Genomic DNA, 23,813 nt, shown 5'->3' on the forward strand with positions numbered 1-23,813 from the left:
AAGTGAGAACACAAAACAATGTCTTCTGAAAGAGACAGAGGAATAAAAGGATATGTAGTGATCAGAAAAGGAAAACTGAACTTAATATGGTGAAATCGTAGATAAATCTTAAAAAAGCAACTGCTGTGAGTATAGCAAAGGCCTGGGCAAACTGGCACCATAATGGTTATCACTGGAATTCACTGCAGCCTGGAATTTCTCACTCAGATATTAATTGTGACTGTTGTTGCTTTGCTTTAATAATACAAAAGGTCACCCTTATTTACCAAGTAGCAAACTGAATCCAACATTTGGTAATAGCTAAGCTGCCAGCAGAATGAAAGACTCTGTATTTTATCTCCAGATGATCTACAGATGTTATGGCATTACATTTTTCTGTTCATCCTAAAGGTACAGCAATTTGTTTGTTGCAGGAAATGTTCATAATCCTTTGCATTCTCTGCAGTATAATCAAGGAATGTATCTCATGCCTTAACAGGTGTAGGCATTTAGCATTTTTTACAATTGGCTGTATCTTTACGAATTGCAACCAGCTGATTCTTCTTAGGCCAACATCACTGCCCTAGAGTAAAGAGATAAGGGGGGGGGAAAATTCAGAATTTCACTGAATTCATACAGACTGTCTACATTCTTGATAGTGTATGCTAAAGCTCTCTTGTTAATTAGAGTATTTAAATACTGTTTGTTTACTGATTACTTGGACTGTAAAATATTGGGTGTTTCATGGTATCACTTTCTGGAGTTCTTCAGGTTCTGCATAGTATCTCTGTTACTTCTCATGAAATAATGAGAAATTTAGACTTGTCTAGGGAAAGAGTGGCAAGATGTTCTTATGGCAAATAAAAAAAAAAACCATTAAGCTGACTTTTCTGTAAAAAGACAATAGCAGTAGGAAGACAGATCAGATTATCTTTGAGCCAGGAAGCTCTCAAGAACAGTGACACGAATGGATTCCCATCCTGAGAACAAGCCAGTACAGATATGAGGAGACCTAGCTGAGTGACACTGAGAAAACTCACTTGAAAAGTCAAAAGATTCTCTTGATAAAACAAAGGTTGCCGTTGCCAGTACTGGAATCTGCAGATAGCAAAGGGTAATCAGTACCAGAATAAGCTCTGGTTTCAAGGCATGCATTACAATGCTTTATACTGTAAATAGGTTGCTATTGTACCTTTATTTTTTTTATCTGTCTTGCTCTTCACTGCTGATAGATGGCAGCAAATGACAAAAGATTTTCAGTCTATACTGCATTCTGTTCCTCTTTCTGTAGAATCCTCCTCTTTAAAAACAAAATGGTGCTGATTCCACACTAGCAAAATGTATGACCTCTGTAAAAACGGTATGATTTAACATGTTATACAGTTAAAGTGAATGATGAAAATTTGTCCATTGTGTTCCTATTCCCTGTAATACTGGAAGTTTTCTGATCCTATCTGAACATTTTTGTTCTGCACTGAATTGAATGGTTGTTTCTCTAGTTAATTCATGTATCTCAGAAAAGCAATTTTTTTTTTTAGGTCTTGATCTACTTTTAACCTCCCTCTAGTCTTGAGATTCAAACATGTAAAGAACTCAGGTTATGCTGTGTTACTCTTAGGACATGAAGTGGTGTGTGGGAGGGAATTGCCTAATGGAGAGAGCAAATAAAATTATTACTTTTGTGTTTATTGTAAAGTCACAGTTAACCTGCATTTATCTGTCGGTGAGTAAGGGAAGGCTGAGTTCATCTTCCAAGGTTGGTTAATGTTGCTTCTAGTGGAGAATTCTACCTGAAGACACTGAAGATTTTTTTGGAAAAAGCAAATACAGGAGGGGGGAGAGTTAAACTGCCAGCAGACATAGAACGCTCCAGAGAAAAATTTTCATGGTGTTTGGTTGGAGGTTCACTCCACTAAACAACCGATTCCTGGCCTGTGGTTTTGCGCATGTAGCACCTACATAAAAGAAATAACACGCCAACACTTCTGAAAAGGGTTGCTAATGAGAACATGAGCACTAACAGATACCAGTGTGAGGGTCTGGTAAGTAATAGTTTGTGTGAGGTGAGCTTTCTATCTCCAAGGCCCACTGCTCCAGCTGAGGAGTCCAGCCCCTTGCTGGCTTTGGTATTTGCCTCAGCACAGTGGTTGAACAGGGAAAAGAGCTTTTAAAACTCCGGGTGAAAGCTGAAGTCATGTGGAGATGTGAGAAAAGTCAGTCATGCAGCCTTGCCAGGGAGGGATGCCCAAGATAAACTGGGGGTGGGGGAGTGTTGTATGTTGTAGCTTTCAACTACTTAACTTTCCACCTTATCAGTCAAAATTGCCTCAGTTCAGCCGTGCGTGGAAAATACTTTTTTTTGTTTCAATGATTCCTGCAACTCCCTGAGAGAGGCTAATGCTGGTTACCTGTGTGCTGGATGCTCGAGGTGGGAAACCCAGCTGGGCGTATACACCTACTGCACGAGCCCTGAAAGAGGAGAGTCTCGTTCAGAGACTTTGGTCTCTCAACGTACTTCTATTCTCAAACACGAGAAGGAATAACGCCTTTACGAGGCCTCAGCAAGTCCCTCACCACACGCCGCTGGCGGCAGCTGCCGCAGAGCGTTCGTAGCCCGGCTGAGGCGGCGAAGGGCCACGCCGGCCCTCCAAGGCGAGGTGCTCCCCGAGTGGCGGTTCCTCCCGCCCCCAGTCAGGGGGGTCGTTTGGGGTGTCGTGCCCCGCCCGCCCGCCCGCCTCTGTGTGAGGCGGCCGCTTACACAGGAAGCTTGAGCCTCGCGCGCTCCCGTCCGGACGGCGCCGGCCGGGGGAAGGCGGCGGCCCCCTTCGGCCGCGGCCCGGAGAGCAGCGTACTACGCGACAGCGGGTCTTCCTTCGCCCACGCGGCCGCCATGTCTGCCCTAGCGAAGGCCTCCGGCGCGCTCAAATCGGTGGATTACGAAGTGTTCGGACGAGTGCAAGGTAAAGGCGGGCGCTGGGCTGGGGGCGCGTGGGGAGGGGCGCCGCTGCGGCTGCGGTGGCCCCAAGGGCGCGGCATTGCGGCGGGCCGCGCATGCGCGCGGGGGCAAGTGAGGCGGGAGGGGGTGAGGCGATGGCGTCGTGTGGGGGAGCGGCGCAGGGGCGGGAGCCGCCGCCGCCTCTTCGCCCCCAACGGGAAGTGGGGGAAAAGAAGGTTGTAAATATGCCCCCGCTGTAAGGCTCGCCCGGTTCTCTGGAGAGCACAGGCTGTGCTGTCAAAAGCACTTGCCGTTAGCCGCGTTTATGCTCGCGTCTTCTGTCAGCGCGGTTGTGTGGGAATGCTCCCCCGCCCCCGCCGGGTTGGCAGCAAGCCTCTGATGTGAAAATTAAGTCAAATGCAATCCGCATACAGCAGCGTCTTCATTAAAGAAAGCTACATGAGCTAACTGCGTTAATGAAAATAATCGGTTGTCGAAGGGAAGACTCAAGGCCAGCTTATACCCGAATTCTGTAGAGTTTGCCCAACGTTAAAATTCATAACTGCTGTCCAAAATTTCTGTAAGAAAAGACCCCAGATGACTTGTATGCAGTTTACTGTAACTTTATATGAAGTGAAATTCCTAGAAGTTTATTTTAATGTCTTTTTCTTTCTTTTCTAGGTGTTTGTTTCAGGATGGTAAGGCAATGTCTAATTTACCAGTTCTACTTTACAGGATAGTATTTCCAGTGCTAAAAATACGGCAGCAGGTCTGTAGAGTATAAACATATCCAACCTGAACTTTGAGTTCTAGGTTAGATGGTGAAGTATTGCAAGTGGATTTAAAAGAAAAAAATATTTGTTTTATATTACTGTTATATTAAAATGGATTTTTAAAAGCTCACTAATGTGTTGCTTGTTTGCATACTATCTAAAAGTTGTGTTTGGATTACTTGTGATAAAACAGCCACAAGAGCATTATAACATGTTAATCTCTAGATTCTTGATAATGGCTTCTGAAACAGTGTGTTCCAGTTTAATTTTTTTTTTTAATGGCAATTGTACCCATATTTAAGGAAGCTTATTGTGTTTCCTTGTAACAATATGCTACAGACACACAGTCTATGGCTCATATTCCAGCCAAATGTCTCCCCAGCTCTGAACATGCAGCAGGTAATTTTGCATTTCACAGAAACCCAAGAAGCAAGAGGACACATTTCAAATAAGAACAGTTCTTTGCCTGAAAATAGTGGACCATGCTTAATGTTAGACCTGAAAGTTTTTACGTGTAGTTTATATGTATTGTGAAATAGTGAAAAATTGAAATGGATAGAGAATTATGATATAGTATGCCTTGAATTTAATTCTTCTATCAAGTGGAAAAGGTATGCCCACACATTATGTGGTGGGCGGGTGCAAGCTTGCTCTGCCTTGTTTTGAGCTGACCTGGAGCTGTGCGCACACACACCACAGTGCCAGTACTGAGCTAATAAGCAGTATTGAGAAACAGGTTGTCAGCTGCATTCCCATGCTTTTGGACAAGTTCCTATGGAGAAGCTATTCATAATCAACTTGAAAAATACTCTTTGTGGTTAGCAACACCTTTTTATTGCCTAGATTACCCCAAAATTTGTTTCATCTTTTGGAGTGTAGTCATATTGACCTGCAGTTTGGCTGTTGACGTTAGAGTAAGTGTGTAAAGAGGCTGATAATGCAGTGCACACATTTAGTATCTGTGTACTTTTTGGATATTACTGCACATACTCTAAAATGTTTGGCTATTTCCCATCAAAATGTATTGAAAACTCTCAGATCTTATTGTTGGAGCCATCAGTCTGTTGATGTTCTGTAATACAAAATAAAAACATGGGCCACGTAGTCTTATACCTCTTTACTAGATGTGCAAGAAGCAAAACAGAGGATGTACCTTTAATATAAATAAATTTGCTATTGATGAAACGAAGTACTGTGTATTGGCTAATAGTGTTTTTATTGTCCTATATGGAACAAAAATTTAATGGATTTCTGCAAAATAGGCGTTCCGTTCCCTACCATTTCAGTGTTCAGAGACAAAATATGAAAACCATGCATGGTTCATATGTACATGAAAGACAGAAAATGAGAAAGTTTAAAAAAACGAAAACCCCAAACGAGAAAGTTTAAAAAACAAAACAAAAACCCCAAACCAAAAAAAACAATCTCAGAAAACAGGGTACTCAGTAGAAGTGAATAACTGGGAAACCACAATTTGTTGTAGTATTGCAAAAATACTAGAAAACCAGTATAATTATGTTATGACCCTTGCAGCAATTTGTTAGTAGTAATGCAGCAGCTAGGGGTAGAATTTAAGGAGTGAAAGTCAGGTGGCAAGGATTTAAAATGAAACTGGAGAAAAGGAACTATGAAGCTTGTACATTTAGCAAATTTAATGATTTTGAACATGTGATTGAAGAGGCAAATGAGCAGTGATAGGAGCTATAGAAAGGAATAGAGTAGGTACAAGGGAGTGGTGTGGGATTAGTAGAGTCCTTTGTGATCAAAACCGTGTTAAGTTCCTGAAATAGGGGGAGCAAGTCTTTGGCCTCCCTGTCTGAAAAAAGTCATCACACCATCAGAAGGTTTCTATGTATGTACGTGTGATAAAGCAAAGAGGAAGATGACTTTTATTACGAGCAGTGTAGTGTCTCAGTGGGAGCCATCATATCTATAGGGTTTTTTTTGAAGAAAAGTATTAAAAGCTGTGAAGATGGAAGTGGGAATTAACTCATGCGTTTATTACCTATATGTAAAATCTCATTCTTGTTCAAAAGCTAGCTGCTTCTGCTGCAACTTCAGAGCTGACAGGAGTATCTTAATGCCTGAGTATAAGTATCATCCATGGATTTTTTTCTTAAGTGTAGGTATTAAAGCTATGAAAATGAAAGTAAGTTTTTAAGTGGTATACATGTGGTGTATGTGCTGACACTGATTGTCCTTATTCATTATTTTTTCAAATCAGTACACAGAAGAGGAAGCTAGGAAATTAGGAGTGGTTGGCTGGGTTAAAAATACCAGTCAAGGAACTGTAACGGGCCAAGTTCAGGGCCCAGAAGATAAAGTAAATGCAATGTAAGTATTTTTGTGGGGTTTTTTTAGTCTTATTAAAGTAATTTACAGAAACATTTTTCATCCAAAGTGACAAGTACATTCATATGTCAGTAATGTAACAGTACTTTCAGTAATCAGTTTTGGTTTTGAGGAGATACATTCTTTTAAGCTGTAGAAAAGTCTTTAAGGTTTAAAAATAGTGTGTGGCATTAGCCAGTTTTAATTTCTAATGTCACACAGTTTGTCAGTGTATTTCCCTAACATACTCTTATCTTGTGAAATGAAGAAGCAGCCTTTATTCATACATGTGAGCACGGATCTGGTTAATTCTTCAAAACATCTCTGTAAAGAAACACACTGAAAAATTTCTTGAAATGCTTGTTCAGCCTGTGCTTAATTTAATGGAAACTGAGTTTAAGTATGACTTTTTTTCCCCCGATTAAAAAAAATAAAATACACATTTCAGTAAAGGCCTGTAGTCTCTACCATCTGTAAATAAATTTTGAAATATTTTGGTGTCTTTAAAGGAATGGGTATTATTTTCTTTATTAAACTGCCAATTTCCAAATGCTTACAGCTATCGCTCTGAGGAAATGATGCCTGGAAAAGCACAAAGCCCAATTCAGTTGCTTCCAACTATCATTTTTTGCAAGTGTATATAGGGAGATTGTTGGGAGTTTTTAAAAATCCTTCAGTGGTTTGTTCTCTCAACAAAGAATGAGTGATGGTAAAACTTTCCTTTAATATGGATGGGCAATTATTAGTGCAAATTCTGCCAGCACTTTCCAATATAGGAATTGCTTCAAAACTGAACTTAGATAAAGTGAAGTTGGCTTTTTTGCAGAGAAAGTAGTGTTACACTCTCTGGTAAAGAGATTTATATATGATTATTGAATGTGACAGAAGTATTTGTAGTAATTTTCTTTGGTCTTGAGCTTAACATTCGGTTGCTTATCTTGGGCTGCAAAACATTTACAAAGCCAGAGAAACATCAGTTGTTTGTTTCATAGGTCAAGTTTATACTTGTGTTCTGGAAGACTTTTGCCCTATCTAAGTATTTTGTAAATTTAGTAACTTGGTGCCACCTCTCTAGTTAATTTAGAACACCTAAAATGAATGTGTGAGAAATTGGGATTTGGTTTCTATTTGTTGGAGTACTTTTTCATTTAAAAATTTCTAGTCCATTGATTTATTCTCATGAAGCAGGTTTAAGTGAAAGCACAGCTTAGTTCCTGATATTTCTTGTATTTGCATGAACTAGGATTGCTGCAGAATGCAGTGTTTTCTTCTATCCTTTTCCCTTTCCCCATTATCTGTGTCAGTAGGTTTCAAAGGAAACAGTGCTTACCCCAATGCCAGAAAGTTTGTGTGTAATAGGGGATCTGGCAGTACAGCTGCAAAATTAGACTAACAAAACTAGTTTTTTTCTCAAAGATACGTGCAGACTATTCCAAAAGGAAGTAAAAGTTTTAATTTTTCATTGTTACACAATTTTAAGTAGGGTCAGCAAGCTGGATTGTGACCAAAAAAAAAAAAGTTGAAGCTTTTGATGTACATTGTGTTGCCACTGCTTCATTTCATGCTGGAAATCAATCCCACTCTGATGTGGGAATAATGTTGCAATGCTGAAGTATGATTTTGAAGTATGCATTGACATCTGATTACTAAATTGGAGATCCTAGAGTAGAATGCTGAAGGAGAAACGGTTCACTTTTCCTTGCTCCCTGTGTGCCCTCTGATATAGTGAAAAGATAATGAGTTTATTTTTGGCATTCAGTCGGTGAACTTGCACATGGAAAGGGAGCTCTTGTATATGAACAGCTACAGGCCCTTATTTCTCTCTGCTAGTACATGTTAATAGGAGATCAAAATAGGTTTGCGTTTTTGAAGTTTTTTGCAGAGCTTATAGCATTTTTTGTAATGCTCAGTCATGCTTCCTAGGAATTCATAATACTGTGTTCTAGGTTGAAGGGTTATTTAAAATACTATATTAAATAAAAATCTGAGGCTTGCTTCTGCTATGGCAAATTAGTATTAACCAGTAATCCTAAACATACATTTGTAATCAAACTGTGATAAATAATCAGGAGAAAATTCTGGCACCAGCTTCCTATGCAGGCTCTTGTTTGTATTTGCTAGATATTCAGAACTTAAGAGACTGTATGTGTATCACACTTAAAAATTTGGAGATCTCGTGTGTTCAAAGAAATTGAACACTTTTCAGAGAAATACAGTACATGAATCAATATTGTAAGATATTTCAAGAAAGGTTCCTGTTGAGTGCTATTTCAAATATTGGGACAATCTGTTACCTTATAGAAATCTTCAAGAATAGTTTGTTCAGTGTCTTTTGGACAGGTATTTTCATACTTGCGTTAAGTTTCCAAATTAAACTTCAGGCACAAAATAGCCTGATTTTCAGAGGTGCAGCACCTGGACTTTTAAAAATCATATATTAATGGTAATAAAATGATTTGTCAGTTGTTTTACTGGTTCTGGCTTCTTAATGTTAGTATTTTTTTAGGGGGAGATGGAAGGGGTGTTTTGGTTTATCATGAACTATTGTTTGTTTTTTCATGATGCTAAACAGAATCATGAACATAGACTAAAAAGAGAGTAGGGATGCCATGAGAAAGTACAGTTCTAGAACAGGTAAACAGAAAAAGCAATATGGGGGGGAGGAAAAGAGGAATAAGGGTTCGAGAGGAGGATAAAGACAGGGAAAGTATAGAAAATGTGGGAAAAACACCATGAGGCAATTCAATGTTACCAGAAGCATGGAGTGAATAACAAAGCATGCCTTTGTTCTGGAGCAGTAAAGCGGCAGACCTCTAGCCCAACGGTTTTCCAGCACCAGTCTTTTGCTCCTGATTTTCTGACCCTTTTTATTCTATTTTGTATCACTGCTTGTATTGTGAGGCACAGCTAGGAAGCATCCAGTACAGGCTCAAGAAACAATGCCTTTATATGATTTTTTTTTTTTAATGCAGGCTGCAAGGTAAAATACAATCTGGGAGGAATTATGAAGATGGTCCTGGTGATCTATTTTAAGCATTATTGTAATGCATGCATGGAGTTTAGATGGAGAGCGACCAGAACCAGTATAAAGTGGAGAACATAAGCTTTAAAGCAGGAGAGTTTGAGGTATGACTATCCACCCATACTTAAAACTCTCTAGTGAAGTGAGAGCATGTTAGAGAAGATGGCTTTTGAAAATCAGTAGGCCAGGCAATCAATGATCTTTGGAGAGTCTTAGGTAGTCAAATACAACTTTATTGCATTAGAATTGAGGGTTTAGATGTGGGAAGGCAGCCAGAGGCTATGTGTCTACTGCTGCAGATGCAGCACAGAGGAGCGTTTGCTAATGCAGGCAGTGGTCTGCGGCTTTTGTTCCTGCCCATCTTGCCAGTGAAAAGAACTGGCCTTTTTTACCTGAGCCTGGTGTAGTTTCTTAAGCAGAATGCTGAAGCCTGGATTTTGTCCTAAAGTGTGGAAGTAATTGTTTCTCTGCAGACATAAAATATGGTTATGATGAATTACTTTGAAAGATGAAATGCAAAATGGAGTTTCCTCTGGAGCATGTAACAACTTAGCAGGGGCATTCTGACTTTTGCAGAAATGAGTGGAAATTGGTAGGTAAGTATGAAGGATTGGGGCCTGAAAAGTGTTGTATGTAGAGGAAGTTTAGTTCCTTACTGGACCATTCACTTTGTGTTGAATATGGGTGTAAGTTTTTGATTTACGTTCTGTGGTGGTGAAATCTTGACCACACTGAAAACTGGCAAAATCTACTGAGTTCCCTGAGGCTAGGATTTCAGCGTGAATTTCACTGAAATTCAAGAAGCTTGAGGTATGAATGAGAAGGTTTTGATTTTTAGATATTTTCATTTCAAGATTTGTCTTCAATTTGTTTTAATGAAAAACTTTGAGATTCTCAAAGATCAGGTGACTTTTACTTAAAAGTGTGTTTTGAAGTCAGTTTTTCATTTTAATTGGGAGATCTTGCAGACCATTTTAGAGGGTATTTTTAAGAAGACTTGAGAACCTTTTACCTGGAAGCTTGCTTTAATAGCCTTTGCTTTTTAACCTCTAGATGGAGCTGTTTGGTCTGTAGATACTTTCAACTATACGTGCTTCATTTGAAGTGTATCTATTTTTAGACTGTTACGGTAGAATCCATCTTTTTCTTCACTACCTCTTTCCCTACTGTATTTTAGAGTCCTGTTCTGTTTGCTGCTACTGTGCCACATAGATAACACCCATTATCCTTAGATACTGAAAGCTCATATTCAGTCTTTTGCCTGTTTGTAAGCCAAAGAATACTGAAGTCACAAGAAAAGCTGAGTTGCAGCATTTCTAAAACATAATGACATAAGGTTTTATGGTAAACTGAAGGCTTTTTTGCCAGCCCAGGTATTGTGAAATGGGGTAGAGGAGGTAGCCCTTTGGTTTCTTTTTGTCAGGAAGACTTATAGTACAGGGTTTTCATTATAGTATCTTGTGATATTTTTTCCATTTTATTCATTAAATAACGTTAGAGCTGTTGTAGTCATTGTGGTTGTTGCCATAGCAACTTGCATTGACGGGCTAGAAATCACTTTCCTATGAGAATTTTTTGAACTTTGAATGATGACATATTAGTTAGCCATTAAAAAAGGAAGAGAAGACTCTTGCAGATTGCCAAGTTCAGAATTTATTCCAAAAATCAAAGATTTCAAATCAGGTTGACACTTTAAAATGTGAAACTTACAACATTTTTTAGACACAAGTAGTATATAACAGCATAGTAAGTATTCTTCCTGTCTTTGTAGAAAGGCATGATATTAAATATAGATTGCTTGTCTTGGAAATTGTTCTTAATTAGTAAATTAATGCTAATTTAATTTGAATGTTTTACCTTTTAATATCAACATCAGTTAAGAAGAATTAATATTAAATATATAAATGGCACAAGACTTGAAAATTACTTCAGTGTGTATCTGCATAGAAAAATCTAGATTTTTCTACCATGTAAGAGGGGAGAACAAAACTCTGTATTAGTTAATCTTGCATCTGTCCTTCTGTTCCTGCTTCATTAGTTGGGTGTATCCAAGATTCCTGTCTGTACCAACTGGCATTGAATAAATACTTTTTTTCCTCAATATAATTTTTAATTGTTTGCAGAGAATAGCCCTGATGGCATGAAACGGAACTAAATGCTAGTAAAAAACCCCCTCCATATTTAGACTATGGCTGGGTTCCTTGAGCAAAATCCTGGATCTTAAAACCCAATTTATGTTGAGATATAAAATGAACAGATTTTGAGATTTTTGTCCATTTTAAAAGGATTTTTTTTAAAATTTTCAGCTCAGTCTAAATGTTGTTTAAGGGAATAAACTGTAATGCTTCTTTGCACATGAACCTAGGCATAAAAGTAGAAATGAATCTGCAGGGGACACTTGTACAGACAAGGAAGTGGTTTAGGTTTTTAGATACATTCAAGACTTCTGTGGTATACCCAGAAGCCTGCTATTGAAAAGAAGACAAAGGCAGTTGAGTGAAAAGTTCAGAGAGGTTGGAAATGTTGATGGATTAGGGAGAGAATATGGAAGTCAATTTGTGTTTGGCAACAGCTGATCTGTAAAATAATGTGATTGCAGACTGGGAACTAGTAGATTCAAGAAATGGTGAGTAACATTAGACTAGCAGAAAAGGTACAAAACTTCCAGAGATACTTTTATATCTGGGGGGCAGAGAGGCAGCATGATACAGTAACCAAAGGTGTGCTGTAATAGAAAAAAATCATTATGGGAGATTGGTTGGAGAGATAGAAGGAAAATTCTGAAATCTGTTAGTGTGGGAGAGGAGAATATCAGTGGTGGAAGTGAAATATGGAGGGGAGGTTGATAAGCTCTACCAAGTTTATGATCAAATGTGGTAGAGAGGATATAGCAAGAAAGAGATATTTAGACAATCTTAATACAATTACTTCTAAAACAAATGAAGTAGGCTGTGAGAAACTCTTACCATTATTCAAAGATGAATGTAGTTCTCAAAGTAGGCTCCAAATTCATAGGTATACATTTTCAGGTTTGTACTTATTGAAAGGCTGTAAAAAATTATTACTGGAATGATTTAATTGCTAGCCATGTTTAATGAACACACTGGCTGAAATTCCATTGTATCTTTTATCTGATCAACCAAGGTGAACATTAGCATCCCACATGTCTGGAAAAGCGTATAGAAACGAAATTGCAACTGCTAGTTTTGAAGTTGATCGTGCAAAGAACACTGGTTGTTATAGGCTTTGCTGTTACAGAAAACATTTCTAAAATTGTGAGGCCTAATACTTTTTGCCATGCTTATTTTTTATAATACTCTATAAAAATACACCTGCTCTGATGCAGAACACTTAATGTTTACCTTGTGTCTTGTCAATGAGGTAGCTATGTGCCATAATAATATGGCTGAAGTATTTCCTGAATGTGCTGTTCTTGGGAAGCTGACAGTGATATATTTTGAAGGAAAGGGGAGAGGGAAATTAAAATCACATTCTTTAAGCTTTCTTTTTTACTTTGCTAAAATGTGAAATAGTGAAAAAGGGTTAGGATGTGTTCTCATATATGATTGTAATGAAGTAGAGTTCTTCCATTAATCACCACTGAAGGTGATTTACAGTGTTTCAGTGACTCAATAGCAGTCAGAGGACAAGAAATATGATGGGGGCTTTTATAGTTCAATGTGGGTCCAAGTATAACAAGCTCAGTTTTTTTTGTTTGGTTTTATTTTTATTTGTTTAAAGGTTAAACTAACCTATACTGGAAAATTAAATTGTGTTAAACCATAATCTTTGTGGCTAGTGTAATGGTAAATGTGACCATCTCTCTTCATACTGAATACTTGAGGTGTTAACTTCTTGTCTATGATTATTAGTTTATTGCTTAAAAGTGATAGGCTAAATTGTGAACTATTTAAGTTATGCAGGCTCAGAGCTTGGTCCTGTAAAAAAAATTTACTAGATGTTACTGATGATGACCTGGGAAGAATGGAATTAAACCCTGTTCTTTGGGATCTTAGCAGTTCAAAACTAGATAAATGAAGGAACTAATTATGGTTTATTATAGCAACTGTACTCTGGTTAAAAGACAAGTAATGGGTCAGGTAAGTCAGGAGATGTAGTTTTTTGTTACTGGCTTCTGAGAATAAAACCAGTAAGATATTCATGATACTTAGCTGAAGGAGAGCGCTGTGTGCTTCCAACATAAAACTGGAGGCCTGGTGGCTTACCCTTGTTCTGCCCTTGCCATTTTATATCTTGCAGTAGTGCCAACTGCCCCTAAGTGAAGTCTGCTCTTGTTAGTCACTTGAGGGCATAGCAGAAGGCAATTCTCTCCCTGAGGACCAGGAGCGGTCAAAGGAAGAGAGGTGTAGCTCTCCACTAAGGTCACACAGCCCACCAGTGACAGAGGCAGAAATAGAAGTGGACTCCTGGCACAGGTCCTGTCCTTTAGACTGCTGGATTGTCACTGTTGGTTACTTTGAAATGCCATAAACCACTAAAGCTTTTAACCATGGTTATGTCTTTCTTGATATGGAATAGTGCAAAAAATGTTTTCCACACCCCTGATTTTTCTGCTGGAGTATAAAGATAGCTGCATGGTATGGCCCTGTAGATTTTTTTAATCTAGAAATTTTTACAGTCACTCTGAATTTGCAGTAGCTCAAAGGAACTGGAATTCTTTATAAAGTGTCTGTTTCCTTTTCTGATCACTGAAGTGTTTGCAGTAATATATTTTGATAGAAATATAGTTTAACAAATTATCCTAAATGTAGGCTTATAATACAGATAGTTAATTAGGATTTACTAAATACTGTCTTATTAGAGCTTAATACTCATGTTTTCTTTACCTTTTGAGTATTGGATTTTTTTGAAGGAGTGCAAGCTAAGCACTTTAGTCAGGTTTGAGAATAAAAAGTTCTTGAAAAGTTCTTGAAGATTACGTTCTCATTGACACTTAAGGTTAATAAGGTAGTGCAGTGTTTTAATTCTCACAGCTATTAGTCTGAAATATATGTTATAGTTTAGTCTTAAACACAAGTCTATTGAGTTATTACCTCATTTGTTGGAGGGAGGGGGCCACCTCTCAACAGCTTATGGTATTTGATGCTTGAATTGATTCAGTGAAGAATGTTTCTTCCTTCCACCTCCCTCTCAAGCTGCCAGAAATGTCTGTTTGCTTTACTGGGAGCCATATGACTCCTTTTGTTCATTAAAACTTTAAGGTATTCCACACTTGCATGTTTGTAAGTCTGTGTAAATGAGGGGAGAAAAGAAGTTGCTGCAGGCCTCTCATGCGTACCTGGTCTCTTGTTCTTATTACTAGTGGGCATATTAATATTTGTTTAACTGTTAGATACAGAGAAGACACAAAGCTGCTTTCCTTTTATGTTTATAGAGCATCTACCAGATGTTATTCCTGCATTGAAACAGGACTGAGTTTCTGGAATTGTGCCTCTGCAATAAGAAGTGTTACTCTGTACGGTGTCTTGGAAAACTCAGTATGTGATCTTGGGCCAGGTGCTTAACTTGTTTTCTTAGTATGTCTCTCTAGTGGCTTGCCACTTTGGAAATGATGGTTCCACAGGGATGTTGCATTAATGCTTCAAAGTCCTTTAGCGGTGTTAGTATGTGAAGTCCTAATTTGCTACAGAATTCCAGGCTTTCATTTGCTTAGCTGATGACTATCTGTGATAACATTCAATTCTCAAATTTCTATTGTATAATTGAAAGCAAGTAGGATTGCAGGGTTGTATTGGATTGTACTATAAACACAGGCAAGTGAAACTGTTGTCTGAACACTCAATTTAAGCATTTCCTTGCATAATTAGAAGTGAGATGCCTTTCATCCACACTGAAAATTCAGAACTTATTTTGACTCTAAATAAATCTTCTTAATTAAACCACAGTAACTGTTCTATAGCAACTTTATGCAGGATTGGTTGAGCTTTCTGGGAGACTGTTTTCAAAATGCAGATTCCACTATTATGTGTGTTTTCTACTGGAAGCTTTTTATTCACTTGAGCATTTAAAGCATTTTTGCATTCTTTGTAGTTTATATTATTGGGCCCACGTGCAATGCTTTGATATTTTCAGAGTGAAGGTATTCTCTTATTACTGATACAGTAGGATGTGGTACAGTTCAATGCCATTATTCTGGCTTTTTTGTGCTGAAGAAAGAGTGTTCTAGATGTCTTTAGTGCTCCAACACAACATTTACAGAAACACTAATGAGTAAAAGTTCAGTTTCAACTAGTGTTTTTAAAGGAAGCATTTGTACTCCAGCTTATCAAGGGGAATAACTGTGTGCACACAGTTAAAAACAGATCTTTTTAACAAACTGGTAATTACATGAAGTACATGCTTTTATTGATAGGGGTTTTTTTAAACCTACTATAGATGGTGTATTTGACAAAGCTGCCTGGGTTTTTGCAGTATGAAATAAAACTGGTACTTGAGTAGTGTAAGGTTCTAAATGTTTGTCCTGTAGAATATGGCTTACTCGGTTAAGACTGCTGAGACAATGTCAGTGTTGCCTTCTGAAGGCGCAGTCTTCCTTTACCTCTGTTGAAAGAGCCAAAAGCTGTGGGACTATTTTCACAGCAGTGAACCTAAGCTGCTGTACTTTGCTTTTGAGCTTAGTGCTTCACCAGTCATACTCTGTAGCTTCCAGTCATCTTACCACACTCTAGAGCTTACTTGTATTTGCCTGTATCAAATTGCATAAACATAATGGGAAGGAAATTGAGAAACTTTTTACTTCCTGTGTAGAAAAGACTCAGATGCTGGTGAGACTGAGTTTATTCGTGTGCATGGATTACACACATGAAATTGTATATAAACTTCAGTGAGCTTATGTACACGCATCTTGGCCACAGCTTGCATGTGATGTTTCAAACAAGTTCTGAAAATAAAAAACAGCTAATGTGGTTCTTAAAGAACAACTTCAGAAATTTAATTTTTTGTTTTGCTTTTTTTATTCAAACACGTTTTCTTTGACCTCAAATTCCGAAGTGTGTTTTGTACTGAAATAAATCGGGGCACTTTAAAATGTTTTTTTAAACAGCATCGCTTAAGGCTAATGTGTTTCAGCAGATTAGGCACAAAGATTGTGTAGGATGGTTGTGACTTTTTTCAATGTTGTCCAGGAAGCCATGCCAAAAGTATGATGTAAATTCTGGTATGAAAATTTTTGGTTTGGCTTCATGTAAATTCTGATCTTTCTCCCTAGGTAGGTACTAATTGACATTAGCATGAACCAAGAAATAGCCTGGGATACCTACATGGTAGCTGGATATCATAGTGCATATTTGCCTTCTGAAAAGTGCAAGGCATAAGAATTAACAAATCTTCTGTATACTGAAATGGTAACTAACACTCTTTATACAAACTTATAATTTGATAAGGGTGTCTACTCAATGTTCTAACCTGTAGAAGCTTACTGAGAAGGAAAAGAATTCAGCTAACTAGTCTAAAAATGGAGATTAAATGTGCAGAGCAATGTTAAAAGATCATTACTGAATTTGTAAAGCCAAGCATTCAAAAGTCAGGGTAGACTAGAAATACGTTGTGCTACAGTGCACTATAATATCTGTTTTGTTCTCTGATCTTCACACTTGATGGCTGAAGGCATTTGTTTTCATTTTGTGCATGCTGATTTTATTTGAAGATTAATAGTCCAGTAAGTAGGGAACAAGCCTGTTGTGACCACTTTTGTATCATAAGAGGGATGAAGGGTGTTATTCTGGGTCTAGAGATTTGTGTCTATAATCCACAGGAGAAAGCAACATTAAACTAATATTAAGGTTGCATAATATAAGGATGAAAAGACCTCTACAAGAATGCTGCCGCTCTCCCCAGAACAACTGTTATGAACTAGGCAAACAGATTCAGGATTAAGCTAGTAGTAGCTCTCACTTCTGGTAAGAAATTGGGAGGGAATATTTTTCAGATGTATTACATCATGCGTATAGTACCAGATGCAAGAGCTCTTCCATAGGAATGCAAATATTTGGTAGTCAAAAAGGACAGCATACAAAGCGGGGGGGTGCAGATAGTTAACCATGCATCCTACGTTGAGTGGGTAGATTTGATTTAGTTACGAATTCACTAGTGTAATGATGCACATATCCTATGAATCTTGCTACTACTGATCTTATCAACATTCTGGTGGTAAAAATGCTGACTTGGAAAAGCATAATCTCTCTAGGATTTAAGCACTTGATTAGCTAGGTGAATCTGGGACTTTAAGTGAAATCTTTATTACTTATGCCATGCTGCACAGATAGCGAGAAAGGAGGAGGAAGCTAGTTAGAGCTTGTTTTATGGGCAAAGAACTCTGAAGCCTTTTTATCTTGCTGACAGATACCTGTTTGTTTTATTCCATGAATTACTGTAGTACTGATTTGATTCATGGGCAAGCTGTGTTCAGTTTATTTACCATATTTTTATAGAAGATGATTATTTTTCACACTTATGTACTTAAGATATGCCCTTTTGCCCTTTGCCAACAGGGGGGGGAAAAAAATCAAAATTTCTTCTGATGCTGCTCTTCTCTCTGCCACTATTAGTGCATTGCAGCAGTAGAAAAAAAGGTATTGCTAGGTAACTTCATTATATAATATATAACTCAATTTTACCTTCTTCTCTTTTCCCCAACTCCTCCCTCCACTCCCTTGTCTTATGCTCCAGGCAAATACAGTGTTTATTTGCATAATGTGGTGCCCTGAGATTTTTCCCCTTGAACTATGCTGGATGCTACCAACTATCCTGCAGAGTTAACATTACTTTTTGCATCTTTGCCTTTCTGTTTTATGTGGCCCCTCTGAAGGGGATACTGAAGTCTCTTTACAGAGAATCACTTGGATAAACTTGGAGAAGAAACTGGGTTTGGTCTGACATCCTTTTGCTCTTGAGTTGATTTACTATAGTCACTCTGCTACTGGATTAGAAGCTTTCTTTTCAAAGCTGGTATTCTTTGTGATGTTTTTTCCCTAGCTGGGGTGCAACAGGCTGTTTTAATCTATAGTGAATACTCTGCTTGTGTACCTCACATGCTTTCCACTGGTGTTCAGACTTGTGCTCCTATGTTGTGATGCTGTGGGCTCTTCCTGCTTGTTTCCCTGCTGCTAAAGGAAGAAAGAAAATCAGCCAGGAAAAAATCTGGAAAGTATTCAGAACTTAATGAAAGAAAAGCAGGCTTTAAAATGGGCAGCTGATACTATGTTTGGAAAAAGATTCCTTGAACTCCCAGTGACCATTCTGATGGGAGAGGGTCCTGGACAAATAGTTTTCCTTCCCTTTTTGACTCTATAAGCCATAGAATTTTACTACATACTAGTAAACGAACTATCTGGAGCCACAAACCCAATCTCACAAATCTCTTAGCAATCATTTAATGAGATTTCAGTCATCATGTTTTTGGATCTGAAGAGGTTTGGCCTACCATATAGGAACTCACCTGAAATCCTGTTACGCTCTACAAATGCTAATCCTGAGCCTCTGGCCTCGCTCATTGTATAATATAAGCCATTCCTTGAAATTAGATTTCAAGGTCAGTACTAGGAAACTTTTCAACACAGCTATACCCGCTGTCAGTCTGTATAGGTTTAAAATATTCTTTAAATTTAATGGCTCAGGTTTTTTTTGCAGAGGAGATTTTTCAAGTTTAGGAAAATGAGGTGGTTTGGCTTTGTATTCTAGGAGGGGTGAAAAAGAGCAGCTGGCTGCTGCTGCCAGTCTGAGGCCTCCCTGACGTGCCTGCCTTTACAGACTGTGGATCCAGGAACTGGAGCCTGGAAACTGAGATCTTTGTCAGTCATGGGGCTGTAAGGACTCTGGCCCTAAGAGAGCTCTGCAGAGGCTGTTGCAGAGCCAGGAGTGTTGGAAGGATTGGTCTTGAGCAAGTCTAAATAGCACAACTATCCTGGGGCTGTGAGCTTTGAAAGCTCAGGCTCCCCAGCAGCCTCATAGACAAACTGGCAGCATATTCTGATGAAAACCACTTTGTTGGAGTGCAAATTCAGTTCCTTTTGGAGATGAATCTGTTCAAACTCTTAGGTCAACTGCCTGTTTTCCAGTGAATCACACCTGTAACCTATCTGTGCTTGGGAGTTTATACACAGATAGAATTTTTATTTGTGCTGCTGCAATTTACTGTTGCATGTGTTATGCCCTACTTGGCTGGGAAACTGTGCTTGAGCAGTATTTTTCACCTTCAGCAATAGGAAAACACATTTGCTCTTCCCTGCTTTTCGTCACAAACATCACTCATGTGATATCTACTTATGTTTTAAAAAAGTCATAGCTAGGATGTGGTCAGCTTTGCAAAAGTTCAGGCAAATAGGGCTCCCGTGATGCCTTGCAAAATGACTGCTGTCTGTTTGGCTGCTTTTCCAGATCTTTTTTGTTAGAGCATGAATTGCTATATTATATTATCCTGCTGCCCTCATGAACACTCGGTGGTAATCCCCACAATGTGTTGTGCGAGACCTGCTAGGGAGAGCAAAGCTGATTGAATGCTGGCTGTCCTAGTGATGAACCCTGCTAATAGTTGTATTCATGTTTTCAGCTTTCCTCTAACTGCTGTATCCTCTCAATTAGGGGAAAAACGCTGAATATTAGTATGAGTGAAATGAGATACATCTCTACTTGGTTTGAAGATTGAAGCGCTTTGTATGCAAAGTGTGCCAGGGATGTCAGGATATCTATTGGGACGCCCCCTGAAGATCAAGATCTAATGGATTTCTGTATTGTCCAGTTTACACAACACTTTAATGGTTTTGTGTGAAGTGTGGCTGTCAGGACCTACTGTTACCAAGCCGAGGGGGTGTTTGCTGCTATTGCAGTAAGTGATGTCATAAATACATCAGTCGCAATATAGTACAACTTCAAAAACCAGATAGAGTTCATAATTACTTTTTGCTGTTGTAATGGAGCTGAAACTGATAGCCATGACAGTGCTACGTATATTTGGAATGATGGCTGAGGCAAATTTTCGTAAATTCTTAGCACAAATGTGATTTAAAATTGAAATAAATTCTGTTGAATAGCTACATAGGGATTATTTCCATGCTGTACATAGAGGAACTGAGGCACAGAGCAGCATCAGTACAGTCTCATACGGCAAATCTGTGATGGAGTTGAGGGAGGTGTGGGACTGTTGATACCCTGTCCTACACTAATCATCAGCACAAAGTTTCTCCCTTTAAATTGTTGGGGTTCTGTGCATTGGTTAGCTAATGTCAACAAAGCCCTGAAGAATAACATCTTGCTCTAAATTTCAGGGTATAGTATGCTTTTATCTAGTTTCCAGTAACTGCATTTGGATTGTTTCAAACTACAGTCATACATTATTGTATCAGCTGATTTCTCTGGGCCAGCTGGAGCAGTCAGTTTCTGGTAGGTTTAGAAGAAATTGTATCTTTCTAATCTCAAAATCGCCCTGATGTTAAACAGTACAAAGAAAAAAAATTTGTAGGCTGTAGTCAGTCAGGGCCCCATTCTGCTTTATTAACATGTTGTAAGAGATTCTTACTACCAAAGAACAGATAGTAAAATTAAGCAATAAAGCCAGAGAGTGAGAAAGTATTAATTTACAAATGGAAACCTGTAGCACAGAGATGAACTGGTTGGCTCAGTTGCACAGGAATTTTGTTGCAGACTCAGAACTCAGGTTGTTTCCTGACTCCCAGTCCAGTCCTTCACCACTCTGTTCTCTTTGCCTTTCTGATCCTGTAGTTTAAAACAAAACTGTCCAACTTTGTCTTTCATAGCTATTAATAAGAAAACAAATGCCTTCTGTAGTTCTTGCACAATAGAAGTGAAGTGATGGTTATGTATGCCAGCTGGCATTTTTTTGTTAAATGCTAACATTATTAATAATTAATTGGATAATTACATGAAATTTTCTTTCTGGCTTACATCCATATGGATAGTATAGGCAGAAAATTCTGAGCCATAGCAGTGCGGAGTGGAATGTATGAGCAATTAATCGTTTCAGTGAGTACTTGTAAACAAGGTCAGCTCAGCAGGCATTCAGGAAATCTCTTATGAAATGTGATGCTGTCTTCATTATCCTTTTAAAGGGTTTTGGTGTAGGACTAGAACAGCAGGCAGGATTTTTCTCTGCCATGCTGTTTGAGTACATACAGGAGATTTCTCAGGACTTGCAGACCTGTAGATAAACATTTAAAAAACCAGACCTGTAATCTTGTATTAAAACTGTATGTTATTCTCACCTTCTGAAAGCTGTTCTTTTGCCTGAGCTTAGTCACAGTTATTCAGTGAATTTAGGCTAACAAAAATCTATTCAACTTAGTGTCTGGTTTACTATTTTAGCTAACATTAAAAGAGATGTTCCAGTTATTCCCAACCAGAAACATGTAGAAGGCTGACAACCTAAATATTGAGCACCACACATTCTGAGAAATGCTAAATATTTTGCTTGATTGTTTTGGGAGTGATCTAGTAGACTTAAAAATCATCTCAAGTTTTCTAGTTGTTAGGCATGTAAGGTATGCCTCTTGGAGACAAATGGAAATTGTGAAGTGTGGAGCATATATGGGACCTGGGCATGAAGCAGCGTGTTGAAGGGATAGGTGCCAGTGTTTGCCTTGCCCAGTGAGTTAAAATGTCACATTGCTGTGTGGGATTGATGTGGGAGAGGATGCTAGAGCTTGTGGGACAGCAGTGTGAGCTGTGTAGGGATTGCTGAAGATTCCTTCCCATGAGAGACCTGCCTGATGCCTTTACCCTGACAACAGTGCCCCTAAGGAAGCCATGCTATGCTATTGGCTCTCCTCTTCCTGACTGCACTTTAACTATCCTCCCAAAGGGAGGTAAAAAATGAAGTTAATGTCTTTAATTGGAGTCTTGCATGGAAACCTGTCTTCTCCTGAGGGGATTGTGTCACTGGGAATGTGATTCCCTGTAGAAAGAGGTCTGTGTTACCATGTGGTTTGAAAATAGAACTTACTAAAATGCTCTAAATGTGCTAATGTGTCTGTCAAAAGTTATGACATTAATCTCGAAATGGATAGCTTTTGTATGAATATGGAGCCCAGGTGTCTTTAGTGGGACTCTACTGGTGCAAGGGTCTGTCCATGTCTCCCTGACTACATCATGGCATTTGTTATGGGAAACATTTGCCTTACTCCATCCACTTCATTGCCTGTTTGAAATCACAGCATGTGCTTTGAGATACAGGGGGACTCAAGAGAAATAGCATATTTTCTTACTCTTTGCCAGGTGGTACGTACTGCCTAACCCAATATTTTTTAGTGAGGAAAAGCAACAGAAATGCCAGGGCACTAAAGGCAGTAAATATGTAGTCCCTTTGGTTAATGTGAGTCACTGTTCCAGGGCAGCAAAGTGTTTGTTTGCAGCAGTGGTTTCCCTGGTAGGTGGTTGCTTATTGATGCTGCTGTTAAGAGAAAACCTCAAAGGACAGTGGGAAGGGACAGAGAATTTATAGTAGTTTCAATAATGTGCTGATGTCAAAGTGTATCTGGTATGTAGCAAGTGTTAATTTTAAACAGCTGTCTTTAGGTAGAAATAAGTTCTCTGATCTACACCTCTTAAAATACAATCCAGAATTGTCATGTTCAGCTGGTCACAAGATTAGGCAAATCCACAAGTGAAAGTTAGTGGTGGTGAAATGAACAGAGGTGACATGGGCTTGCCTGAGGGTGGAATACGTGGTCCATTTCAAGTTAATTTTGATGCCACTTGTTTAGAGCATTGTGGTTGGTAACTCTTTTCTCCTCTCAAACTGCCTCCCTGCTCTTAAAGTGGATCAGCAGTGTAACATGCCAGTGGCTTTTGGAATTAATCTCAAGGTTCTATCTAAATACAGGGGAACAAAACGAAAGGCCTGTTCTACGTTCCCCACCCTGCCCCAGTCTGCTGTGAGCAAGCATAATGTATACTCTGTATCATTATTGTACAGTCATCCTGGATTTAGTTAACTTAGCATTTTTTTAAAGTTGCTACATATTTAAAGAAAAGAAAATTGTAGCCCATGGCAGTGTAACCTAAGTCTTTTACCTTTGTTTAAAACAAGCATTTATCCTTGAATAATTAGTATATAAGAAAAAATTACCACAATTACATTAACTTGTGCATTATTGCCATTGTAGACAGTATTTCAAACAGCACCTTGTGAGCCTGTCCTCTGCTCAAGGTACAGGATTGTTGATAAGGTGAGCAAAAAGACCTTTTTCTTAGCTTTGGAGTTGTTGGGGGCAATGAGATGGAGTTCATTTTGAGGAAAGCACAAGATGAAGTACTCTAAATGCTGACATAAAAGAAAATGTTAGTTCTGGTTCTGTAACCAGCTCAAAGAGGAAGGAGTAAGATGGGCAGGCGAATCAAGTACTTCTAAATGATTTTTTTTCCCCCCTTGATTCTGTCACTCTCCAATAGAAAGAAAAGCAGCTGTCTTGAGGCCAGCAGACATTGAAATCCATGAACACTTTTGCCCTCCCAGTTGTTCTGGCTCTACTACAGCTTGACAGCAAACAAGTTCCTCTTGTGGCATTAAGTTGAAATTTTGGCTATGTTTATACCACTATAGTGGGAAAAAGTGACTGGATGATGGAGAAATTCTGCCTTGATTAAATTTAAGCAATCTAGTGATATATTAAAAATAAAGCAAGCCAGCCTCACAAAGCTGATGGAAAGATTTCTTTCAGGAAAGGAGAAAAATTAAATTCCTTTGGGAGAAAGGGCTATAACTTAACAAATTGTGCAAAGAGGGCTATTGCTCTCGCAAGTA

General features: G+C 38.6%; 1 protein-coding gene across 1 annotated transcript in view; it reads left to right on the forward strand.

Moving 5' to 3' along the window:
- The first annotated feature begins 2,731 nt into the window (after nt 1-2,731).
- ACYP2 (acylphosphatase 2) overlaps nt 2,732-23,813 on the forward strand; it is a 46,577-nt gene continuing 25,495 nt past the window's right edge. Inside the window, exons 1-3 of the mRNA XM_075035347.1 lie at nt 2,732-2,939; nt 3,596-3,612; nt 5,912-6,021. Of these exons, the coding sequence (XP_074891448.1) occupies nt 2,870-2,939; nt 3,596-3,612; nt 5,912-6,021 (197 nt within the window). The 5' untranslated portion in view covers nt 2,732-2,869. The remainder of the gene's footprint in view (nt 2,940-3,595; nt 3,613-5,911; nt 6,022-23,813) is intronic.

The sequence above is a fragment of the Buteo buteo genome, chromosome 9, assembly GCF_964188355.1.
Source record: "Buteo buteo chromosome 9, bButBut1.hap1.1, whole genome shotgun sequence".
Lineage (NCBI taxonomy): Eukaryota > Metazoa > Chordata > Aves > Accipitriformes > Accipitridae > Buteo > Buteo buteo.